General features: G+C 50.9%; 1 protein-coding gene across 1 annotated transcript; it reads left to right on the top strand.

Moving 5' to 3' along the window:
• The first annotated feature begins 3,499 nt into the window (after positions 1–3,499).
• Positions 3,500–6,507, top strand: P2RY6 (pyrimidinergic receptor P2Y6). The gene is made up of 3 exons (XM_039219915.1): positions 3,500–3,561; positions 4,281–4,336; positions 5,173–6,507. The coding sequence occupies exon 3, from the start codon at positions 5,207–5,209 to the stop codon at positions 6,191–6,193; it is 987 nt and encodes a 328-aa protein (XP_039075846.1). The 5' UTR covers positions 3,500–3,561; positions 4,281–4,336; positions 5,173–5,206; the 3' UTR covers positions 6,194–6,507.
• The last annotated feature ends 4,728 nt before the right edge of the window (positions 6,508–11,235 follow it).

Here is an 11,235-nt window from a genome sequence, read left to right as displayed (position 1 = left end):
GACCCAAAGTTTTGGGACCAACTCAATTCCTCAATCCCCCTGCCTATAAAATGGGTTTCGTTGTGAGGTCAGTGCTTACACTTTCAGGGTAAAAAGGGTCCTCTCTCTCTCTCTGACAGTTCATCCTCACAATGTGCTAGTGGCCAGTACGACCACATTCTACCAAGGAGGCTCAGAGAGGGGAATGGGCTTGTGGAGTAGGGGCCAAAGTAGAACAAGAACCTGGGCCTCAAGCACCCAGGGCAGTGTTCTTTCCCTGCGTGACCTTGTCCCCCTCTAGTTGCCTCCGCTGCTCCCAGTCAAAACCCACTTACTCCAAGTCACCCCCCGCAAAATGCTGCCTCTGCTACTGGAACAATGAGAAGCCACCTCACCTCCTCTGGTCCATCCTAACAGCTCTGAGTCTTGGTTTGGGAGTAAGGAGGGGTTGGAAGAGGGCTTGGCACTGACAGGGAGAATCTCACTCAGGTAAGTTCTCAGGGGCATCACCTCTGTCCCCACAACCCACACCTGTCACCTCTGGTGAGCTCTGGACCTGTCATGCAAAAGGAGACAGTGCCTGATAAGTGGAGGATCTGACGGCATACAGTAGGTGTTCAATAAGTGGTTTTGGAGAAAAGGAGGAGAGAGAAGGAAGGAGGGAGGTGACCAAATAAATGAGTGCATAAGTAGATTGCCATGTAGAGGGATGAATAGGTCAGTGAGTGAGCTATTGAATGAATGGAGAAGGGAGGGATGGATGGGGGAGTGAGTGACTCTGGGTGTTACAACTAAAGGGGAAGCCGAAAGCTTTTCAATCACCAACATGCCTGTTTGACAGATGAAAAGACTGAGAGAGGGCTGAGGAGAAAGGAAGCTGCTGGGTCTGTGGGGCTGGCCTTCGACCAGCAGCCTCTGGTTCTCCCCCACCTCTCTTTCTACCCCCTCATCACCCTCTTCCTTCTGCTGGGTGGGAAGGGTTCCAGGAAGAAGAACTTTTCTCCGCCCCCTTGCTCCTGGAGGCCCAGTTTCCTCCAGGCCTTGGTGTTGGAGGTAGTAGGGAGGGGGTGGCCCCCGCAGGGGCTATTTCAGTCAGAGACAGTCCTGCCAGGAAACAGAGGAAGCCGCCTGCCCCCTTGGAGGTGTTTCAGGCTGGGCCGAGGGCAGAAGAGTGGAGAGCCTCACATCTGGCCTCCTCTTGCGCCAATGCATTTGAGCCACCAGGGTGCTTCGGGGACAGGAGGCTGCATGTGAGTGTTGGTACTACGGGCCATGTGAGGTGGGAATGGGGACTGGACACAGGAACTGTGACTTTGGGCAGGCAGTCTGGTCCCAGCACTGACCTAAAGGAGGTCCACAGTGTTGGGGGGACCCAAAGAAGGGATTCCACCCAGTTGGAGGACCAGAAAGGAAGAAGCAAGATTGGATCTGCAGCTGGATGGGCACTTAGAGTTTTGACAAACAGACATGTGGTGAATGGCATTTTGTGCGGAGGGAACAGCAAAGATGGGGAGGCCTGAAAGGAAGTCTAGATCTCTGGCTATGGATAGTTGTGTGGCAGTCTTATCTTGGGAACGGTGTGGTAGGAGAGGAAGAGGTAGAATGGAGGAACAAGGGGTGCCTTGGATAAGGTTGGAGGGCTCAGCAGGGAGCTTGAATGTCAGGAGCTTGAGCTTGTCTTCAAAAGGCAGAGGAACACAGGGAAGGGTGTAGTCAGATCTACTGTCTAGAAAGCCAGAAAGCACCCCCACCAAAGGCAGTGTGGCCAGAGACCAAGAAGACCCTGGGGCCTGAGCTGGCCCAGGGCTCAGGGTCCAAGAGCCAATGACATCTGTGGGAGCTGGAGGGAAACAGTGTCAGCTGCTGCCAGGAGGCAGGGGCCAAGGGAGCCCTCTGTTGGGACCAGCCTGAGCCTCTCATAGGTCATCAGAGGGTAGAGTGTACAAGGGAGAAGCGTGACAGCCATGCCTGCCTTTCTTGGAGCAGACCTGAAGCTTTACTCTGGATCTCCTTGTGCAGCCTCTGCCTCCTTCCAAGAGGACCAGTCTTACCAGGGAGTAGAGAGCAGAAAATATCTGGAGCCTCCAGTTACCTGAGGCGAGGGCTTTCCCTTGGGGTGGTGTCTGAGGACAGTAGGCCTCCCAAAAGGGAGTTCAGAGGCACAGCACTGTTCCTTCTACCTGCTTCTTCCTCCTCACCATGACCCTGCCCTATCAGGCTGCTCTCCTCTCAATCCCTGACTGCTCTTCCTGCCTCCCCACTTGGGGACACCCCAGAGGTGCTCACACCCCTCTCCACCCAGGGAATTCCTCCTCAACCACCTAGGTCATGCTCCATCCTTCATTCTCTTCTGAAAAGTCTCTTCTACCTTGTGGCTCACACTGGTCTCCCCATTCAGACTAGCATACGTACATTACAGGTATGTGTACGTGTATGTGTATAAATAATTTCTATATCTCTATTTATCTGCATCGGCATCTATATACTGTGCCCCCATGCATCCAGCAGGCAGTAAGTGTGCATTAAATGCCTGGCAGGTGAAAACAGGAGAATGAATGCATAAAGGAAAGAATGGCCTGAACAAATGAATGAAGAGACAGGTAAATCAGCTTTCTCTTGCCTGTACTAATCTTGGCTTCCTGGCTACAGTGGGGGATCCTGCTTCTTCCTGTGGCTTCCCCCATGCCTGACTGGCTAGCTGGTCACCCATCACTCCTTGCACATGGGCTGAAGCCCCACAAAGAATTTTTCATAATAAAAGATAATATGGCCTGCGGGATACGGACTAAAGAAGCCAAACCTCATTTTGCATTTGCCCAGACTCTTGGAAAAATATTTTCATCAGAATAAAAGTTTAAGTTGGTAGAAATTGGCTTGGGTAGTTATGTTTTGCTCTAACATAACTTTTTAAAATCTCATAACTTGGGGAGCCTGGATGGCTCAGTAGGTTAAGTGTACGACTCTAGATTTCGGCTCAGTTCATGATCTCGCAGTTCATAGGAATGAGCCCCATGTCAGGCTCTGCGCTGACAGTTTAGAGCCTGCTGGAGATTCTCTCTCTTTCCCTGTCTCTCTGACCCTCCCCTGCTCATGCTCTGTCTCTCTTTGTTCCCTCCCCTGCTCTCGCTCTCTCTCTCTGTCTCTCAAAATCAAAAAAAAATAAGAATAATTTAAAAAATTAAAATCTCAAAACTTGAATTAGCAGGTATATTTTCATCAAGAACAGGTAACACTTGTGCCAGGCACTGATCTTCGTAACAACCGTATGAGGCAGGTACTCTATTACCTCATTTTACAGATGGGGAAACCAAGGCCCAGAAGTTCAGTAATGAGCCTAAGGCCCCACAGCTCACATGTAGCAGAGCTGGGATTTGAACTGGGGCATCTGGCCTCAACCCTCTGTCATCCTCTATGTACATTTATAGAACTTCATATTTTTTCCTTCGCTTCAGTTTTTCCAGCTATAAATAGGGAGGGAGTTGATCTGACTCACTATCTCAAAGGCTTTCTCTTACAGGTCCATTAGTTTTAAGTTGTGAGTTCTCTCTGGGTACCAGTAAATGTGGACATGCAAGTTGGGAGGTAAGTATCAAGAAGCCAGACTTACCTCACCAGGAAACCCCTAAGACATGTGCTTCCCCAAAATCTAGGCTGAAGGGATGAATGGAGGCATTAGGTGCAGGATACAACATCATGGCATGGCACTTATTAAGCACCTACTGTATATCAGGCCTATGACATGCTTTACTGATAAGAACATAGACCCGGAAAAGGCAAGGGACATGCTTTGGGTTGAACAGCATAGAAGTAGGGGAGCCAGCATTTGAATGAGGCTTGCCTAGCTCTGAAGTTGGGTTTATAACTTCCACATTCCATGACCATGGGCTTTGCTAAATTGCCTCCTCTCAGTCAGGTGGTTGGGTTCTGGTTCTGCTTCTAACTCACTGAGGAAGGTTGAGCCATCACTGCCTCTTGCTCTGCCTGGATTTTCCTCTCTATAAAAAGCAAGTAGCAGAGGCGCCTGGTTGTCTCAACCAGTGGAGCATATGACTCTTGGTCTTGGGACTGTGGGTTTGAGCCCCACTTTAGGCAAAGAGATTACTTAAAAATAAAATCTTAAAAAAAAAAAAAATAGGCAGTGGACCTCAGCCATTTGCCTTCAGGGAAGCTGTTTTCACTCTAGCCACCAGAGGGTGCTGTGGCTCAGTGGCTCTGCCCGACAGGCGTTTGCAACCTCAAGTCAAGTAGAAAGAGGCTTAGGGGAGGGAACTCCTGAATCACCTCCTTCCCCCATTTTACAGATAAGAAGATTGCAGCCAAAAGAAGGACCATGGAAGGTGGAGTCCAGGCTGAGGAGGTGGGCACTGTCCTTCATCTGTTCACACTGTGTGGATATTCTGTTCATGTTGATTAATTAAGATTTACCAGGGCCTTCTATGCCCTGGACCCCAGACTGGGCTTTCAGACACAGAGAGGCATCAAACCTGGCACTTCTTTTCAAGAGGTTCCCAGTCTGTGTAGGAGAGAAAGACAGGCATGTTCACCATAACAATAATCTCCAAACTCCAAAAGCCTAGCATGATTTAGTACCTCAAACTTCATGACATTCTGAGAGATGGAATATCATTCCTGTACTTTTCAGATAGGAAAATTGAGACTCAGAAAAGGTATATCACTAGCTCAAGGTCACATAGCTAGTAAGTACCACCGGTGGAATTCAAACTAGAGGCTGTCTGGAGTACCTAGCTAGCTCAGTCAGAAGAGCATGCGACTCTTGATCTCAGGGCTGTGAGTTCAAACCCCTGTTGGATGTAGAGATTAGTTAAATAAATAAAACTTTTTTTAAAAGATTAAAAAAATAGATTTCAAACAAACAAACAAAAACCAAGTTACAGTCTGTCAATCTCCACTTAAAGAGGAGACATATGACTAGAGTTTTGAAGGCTGAATAGAAGTTTACCAGGAAGATTAGTGGGAAATGAATATTATAAAAAATGAATTGGATTTTTCCCAAGCTTGAGCTTTATTGTATTCCAGGTTTCCTTAAAGCGAAGGCTGTGTGGGGTGTCCGTGGGGTAGTATCAGAGATGGTTCAGGTGGAGATCAGGGTCTAGAAACGGACGGTGGGGGGGAGGGGGGGCACTGGACAGTCAGCTAGTGTGGATACTGACAGGTTTTTTGTTGCTTCCCCAGCCTCTCTGGATGTAGGAAGCATAATTGGGCAGCCATGGAGTGGGACAATGGGACAGGCCAGGCCCTGGACTCACCGCCCACCACCTGCGTCTACCAAGAGAACTTTAAGAGACTGCTCCTGCCACCTGTGTACTCAGTGGTGCTGGTGGCCGGCCTGCCACTGAACGCCTGTGTCATTGCCCAGATTTGCACATCTCGCCGGCCCCTGACACGCACAGCCGTGTACACCCTGAACTTGGCTCTGGCCGACCTGCTCTATGCCTGCTCCCTGCCTCTGCTCATCTACAACTATGCCCAAGGTGACCACTGGCCCTTTGGCGACCTCACCTGCCGCCTGGTCCGCTTCCTTTTTTATGCCAACCTACATGGCAGCATCCTCTTCCTCACCTGCATCAGTTTCCAGCGCTATCTAGGCATCTGTCACCCACTGGCCCCCTGGCACAAGCGTGGGGGCCGCCGTACTGCCTGGGTGGTGTGTGGGGCTGTGTGGCTGGCTGTAACGACACAATGTTTACCCACAGCCCTCTTTGCTGCCACAGGTATCCAGCGTAACCGCACCGTCTGCTACGACCTGAGCCCACCTGCTCTGGCCACCCACTATATGCCCTATGGCATGGCCCTCACGGTCATTGGCTTTCTGCTGCCCTTTGCCGCCCTGCTGGCCTGCTACTGCCGCCTGGCCTATCGTCTGTGCCGCCAGGACGGCCCAGCGGGGCCAGTGGCCCGGGAACGGCGCAGCAAGGCAGCCCGCATGGCTGTGGTGGTGGCAGCAGCCTTTGCCATCAGCTTCCTGCCCTTCCATGTCACCAAGACAGCCTATCTGGCGGTGCGCTCTACACCCGGTGTCCCCTGCCCTGTGCTGGAGGCCTTTGCAGCTGCCTATAAAGTCACACGGCCCTTTGCCAGTGCCAACAGCGTGCTGGATCCCATTCTCTTCTACTTTACTCAGAAGAAGTTCCGCCGGCGGCCACACGAGCTGCTGCAGAAACTCACAGCCAAGTGGCACCGACAGGGCCACTGAGTCCACTGGGGAAAGACATCTGGGGCCAGGGCACCAGAAGCCCCACCAACCCTGAACCATGCAGAGAATTAGAGCTTAGCTCACCTGGGCATGGAGTGAGGTCCCCCCATAGACCCCATAATCTCACCAATAACTATTTATTGAACTCTTTCTCTGGACCAGGCCGTGTGTGCACAGAGACAAGCTTGGACCTTGCTCTCTAGAAGGTCCCAGTCAGCCCTGGAGGGGCAGGGAAGCCATGTTAAGCTGCTCACAAAAATGTAGAGTGACATGCACTGTAATTGAGAAATATGCTGTGTGTTTTGGAGTTACCAATAAAGGGAGTGAGGGAAGATGGGAGGCGAAAATGAGGGCTTCTGGAAAGGAACATTAGAGCTGGATTTTGAGGGATGAATATGACTCTCTGGAGGTACATGACATTCCCTTCATTCAGCAAACCTTTACCTACACCTTGTGCTTGGGCCTGAGCTGATTCTGGGGCCCCAGGAGAGCCAGTCCCAGGTCTGCCCCATAGAAGCCCCCAACTACTAGATGTACAGACATTTGACAAAGTGATGTCAAGGCTGTGACAGAGGGAAGCATGGCTGGAGGGAAGGGGTGAGCAGAGGATACCCATATTCCAGTCCAAGGAGTCAGGAAAGATCTCTCAAGGCGGGGATGGGGGGCATCTGAACCAGAGGTTGAGGGCTGAGTGGCAGATCAGCAAATAGAAGTGGGGAGTGTGTTCACACAGCCTGGGGTGGCCCTGTGCTAGACTCTGCCCTGGGGCAGATGGGTAGAGAGCTGGGGTGGGGGGCAGTCATATGGCCTCCTGTGTGTGAAAGTTGAGAAAACATAAGCTGTCCCGTGGCCACCTTCCAGGCTGTGGGGGCTCAGCAGAGGGAGAAATTGGGGAGTGCTTCTTCAAAGAGGTAGAGCTTAATCCGGGGAGGAATCCAAAAGGCAGAGAGAAGGAGACTGCTCCTGGTGGGAGGCACCATGTGCATAAAACCCAGAGGCAGAGATGCATTGAATCTGGCTGTAAATCAATAGTGAGTTTCAGTTAAGTCCAAGAGGGGATGGAGTGGGTGGGACCAGAGCATTAAATGCCAGGAAGAGCCCCAGACCCCACCTCTCCTCCATCTACCTCTTCATGGGCCTCCTTCAGCCTCAGGGTATCCTGGGTGCCTGAGGACCCCTCCACCAGGCCCCCCAAGTAAGGGGGAAAAGCCCTTCAACACTGCTTCATTCTAGAAGAAGTCAACAACTAGAAGAGACTCAGGGCCATGCCAGGGCTACCAGGAGGCTGTGACATGGAGGTGTAGAGGTCCTGTGGCCAGTATCAAGACAGACTGTTCCATGGGTTCTGCTCCTACTCTCTCACCTCCATCATTCTGGACTGTGGGTGCCTGGAGGGCTGCTAGTGGCCACCTCTCAGGGGCACCTCAGACACAGACCTGAGCCTTCAAAAGCTTTGGAAAGGCATCTTCACTGAAGGTCTCTGAGGAGGCAGCGAAGGGATTCTGCCACATAAGGCCTCTTTACCTGCTCTCCCCACCTGTGGCCCCACCCACACAGCTCCTCACCCTCTCTACTCCTTTTCCTCATATCTCCACACACACCCCCACCACACTTCTCCTCTATTACTTATTCCCTCCTGTCAGGTCTCAGCTCTCCACCTGTAGAACATGGCTGCTGGTATACCATCAGACCCTGTACCCCAACCAGCCTTGACAAAGAGTCTACCTTCTTAGAAGGTAGAGGGGAGAGAAGGCAGAGCATAGGTACAGGGCAGGGAGGGGAAGGACTGTGTAGCTTACTCAGCATTTTTCCTTTAGCCCTGTCTAATCTCCAAGGCTGTTGGACAGTGGGGGCATTCAGAGAAGGGCTCTGTGGGAGTTAAACTCCATAGTGATGTTGGAAGTCTGCTTGCAGCTGGCTGAGGAAGTGGGAAAACCAGGCCCAAACCATCTTGGGAACCCATCAGAAGTACCTTGCTGAAGAGACTGATGATAATTTGGACAGAAGGGACTTTGAATCTTTGGGTCACAGGGAAGAGATGTGAGGAAATGTCAGAAGATGTATACTCCCAATACAATGCAACATCCTGCCGAGGAGTACAGATGATGCCTTCCCTGCATCTTGTTGTGAGTCTGAGATGAGACTCTTCAGTTGCCTGTTATGAGGGAGCAGGGGAGTGGGAGAGCGGAGGGCAGGGGGCCTCTGCCCATAGTGTCAGGTGAGCCCTGTAGAGAGGCCCAGATGACTGTCCTAGGAGACTGCCAACAATGGTGACCCTTTGGTTACTTATCCAAGAGTGGAAATTGTGAGCCACGCATCAATTCCATTCCCAGCTTCCCTTCACAAGGCAGAATAGCATAAAGGGTAACCACTCCAGAGCCAGGTCACCTGAGTGTGTATCTTGGCTCTACCACTTTCTAGCTATGTTACCCTGGGCAAGTTATTTAGCCTCTTTGTACCGTAACTTCCCAAGCCATAAAACGGGAGTGATGATGCTATCTGTCTTGTAAAGTGGTTGTGAGGATTGATATGTGCAAAGCACTTAGAACAATGCCGGAACGTAGTGAGCGTGCAATGAGTGTTACTATTGTAATGATTTTGCCTTTTGGGCACACAAGTTCCTCCGGCATCTCTCCCTAGGAGTTTGCCTAGGATGTTTCTAAACAAGGGGCGTTGAGCAGGAGATTTCTCCTTTTCCTTCACCTGGGGAGGTAGTTGGTCTTTTAAGAAAAAAAAAAACTCAGCATACTTTTTTTTTTTTTTTTTTTTTTTCAGAACAAGGGCCGTAATCCATGAGCTTCATCCACTCCTATAAGAAGGAAAAACCATTTATTAATGCCAGTATGAGAGACTCCAAGTGCCATTTGGGGAGCTTGAATTTCCCCCTTCTTTCTCCCTCCTTTTGTCCCATCTTCCACTCTCTCTCCTCACTTTAACCCAGAGCACACCCAGTGACCAGGCTTCAGCTGGGGGCTTCAGCTCACTAGGGGTAAAGACAGAGCAGTCATAGACCAAGGTGCACAGGTAGAGTGTGGTGAGGGGTGGGTGGAGCATGTGGGTTCACTGGGGTCCAAGGTGATTCTCTGGGCTTGAGAAGATTTCTTGGAGGGCGGAGCAGTGCAACTGGGGCTTGAAGAATGGCCGTAATTAGACTGAAGAAGAGAGGGCAAGTTTGTTCCTAGTGCAGGGAACAGCACAGCTGAAGGCATAGAGGCTGTTGGAGGAAGGATAGGAAGCCTGAAGAGTTGGCAGGGCTGGAGTAAAAGGCTTGGTGCCAGCCCAGGGAAGCGCTGGGGGTCACAACAATGACAGCGGTGGCCATTTGCTGGGCTCTGCAGGTCCTAGGCACATGCAGTGTGCTGTACACACATTTTCTCATTTAATCCTTATAATACCTCCAATTACAGGTGGTGATACTGAGGCCCAGATGTGGGAATTGACCTGCGAAGGTCACACAGTCTTTCTCTAACCCAGATACTAGATGCCCCCTCTTGCCTTACTCAACCTGCTTCCCTTCCTTTTCCTTTTATTACCTGCCTTCCAAGTGCCCACCTGCCCCAGCCAGTGCCAGTAACTGGGGACCCCCTAGGAAGTTGTTACAGAGACAGCTAAGTGCCAACTGTAATTATCAACTCTCTTTTAATTGGGCACAAGTTCTCCTAGGATGAAGACTTCATTTCCCAGCCTTGCCTACAGCTATGTATGGCCAGGTATCTTAATCCTAAGCAATGGGATATAAGCAAAGTGCCCTAAGGCAGTTTAATACAGGAAGGGGGTGAATGTCTTTTAAAAGATAGGTAGTATCTGTCATTTGCCTCCCCTTCCTTCTTGCTGCTTACGATGGGGACATCACAGCTGGGGTACCATTTTGGACCATGAGAAACAGGTAGGGTTTCTGACCATTCCAGTTTGGGGCCATCTAAACTTGGACTTCTGCACAAGAGAAATAAATGTTTATCTTTTTTTTTTTTTTTTTAATTTTTTTAATGTTTTATTTATTTCTAGGAGAGAGAGAGAGACAGCGTGAGCAGGGGAGGGTCAGAGAGAGAGGGAGTCACAGACTGAAACAGGCTCCAGGCTCTGAGCTGGCAGTCAGCACAGAGCCTGACGCGGGGCTCGAACCCACGAACCGCGAGATCATGACCTAAGCGAAAGTCGGACGCTTAACCGACTAAGCCACCCAGGCGCCCCAATGTCTATCTTTTTTAAGCCACTACTTTTTCAGGCCTTTGTTACACAGCCAAAACAAATCCCTTTACTTAGGCTCTATCCTGAGATGATGGACCTAGAGGGAGGCCAGGCAGTGTCCTGGACTGGGGTGGGGGCCAGGGTCTAGCTTGGTAACAAGGCCTCAACCTGGGTGGGAGCTAGGATCCAACAGGGTCTGGACATACCCAGGAAGGCTTCTTAGAGAATTGCAAAGCTTGGGGTGTGGTCATGATGTTTTTGGCTTGAGGCTGAGGGGGTGGATGGGTTTTCTGAGGGAGAGAGTAGGCAGGGAGGCCCTGGAGAGAACCCTGGGAACTTCATTAGGGGACGGGGCAGAAGGAGGAGCCAGAGGGGTGGAAGGTCAAAGCCTAGGGGTTTCTGAATGACGGTGACAGTGGAGGTGGGTGGATGAGGGAGTAGCAGGAGGAGAGGAAGTGGAGGTGATGGGTGAAGAAGAAAAGAGAGAAGGTTCCCAGGGAGGCCAGGTCCAGGGAAGACACTTCCAAGACAGGAGGCCTGAGTGTTGGCTGTTGTAGGTTGAGGACAGGGGCAGGGCCAAAGATGCAGGAGCCAGAGAATCAAGAACCAGGGCTTGTCCTTTCTAATTTGGAAAAGCCCAGGGGCACTGGATCTGTTCTAGCAATAGATGCAGCTTGCTCCTCACTCCCTCATTCTTTCGCTCAGCACACATTCTCTATGCTCCTCCAAGATGGCGATGGGAACGCAGAGGCAGCTCTGACCCAGACCCTACCCTCAGAAAGAACCTGGGGGTGAGAGTAGGGGTGCAGACAAGGAAACAGACAGTTCATCCAGTAAACATTTATTGAGCACCT

This window comes from Hyaena hyaena, unplaced genomic scaffold (genome assembly GCF_003009895.1).
Source record: "Hyaena hyaena isolate Hyena2069 unplaced genomic scaffold, ASM300989v1 scaffold_848, whole genome shotgun sequence".
Taxonomy (NCBI): Eukaryota; Metazoa; Chordata; class Mammalia; order Carnivora; family Hyaenidae; genus Hyaena; species Hyaena hyaena.
Note: the sequence above shows the minus strand (reverse complement) of the source record. Positions and strands in the feature narration are given on the sequence as shown.

Bases quoted from the DNA above. Each gene is read 5' to 3' on its own strand.
- P2RY6 (XM_039219915.1), top strand. From the start codon at position 5,207: ATGGAGTGGGACAATGGGACAGGCCAGGCCCTGGACTCACCGCCCACC.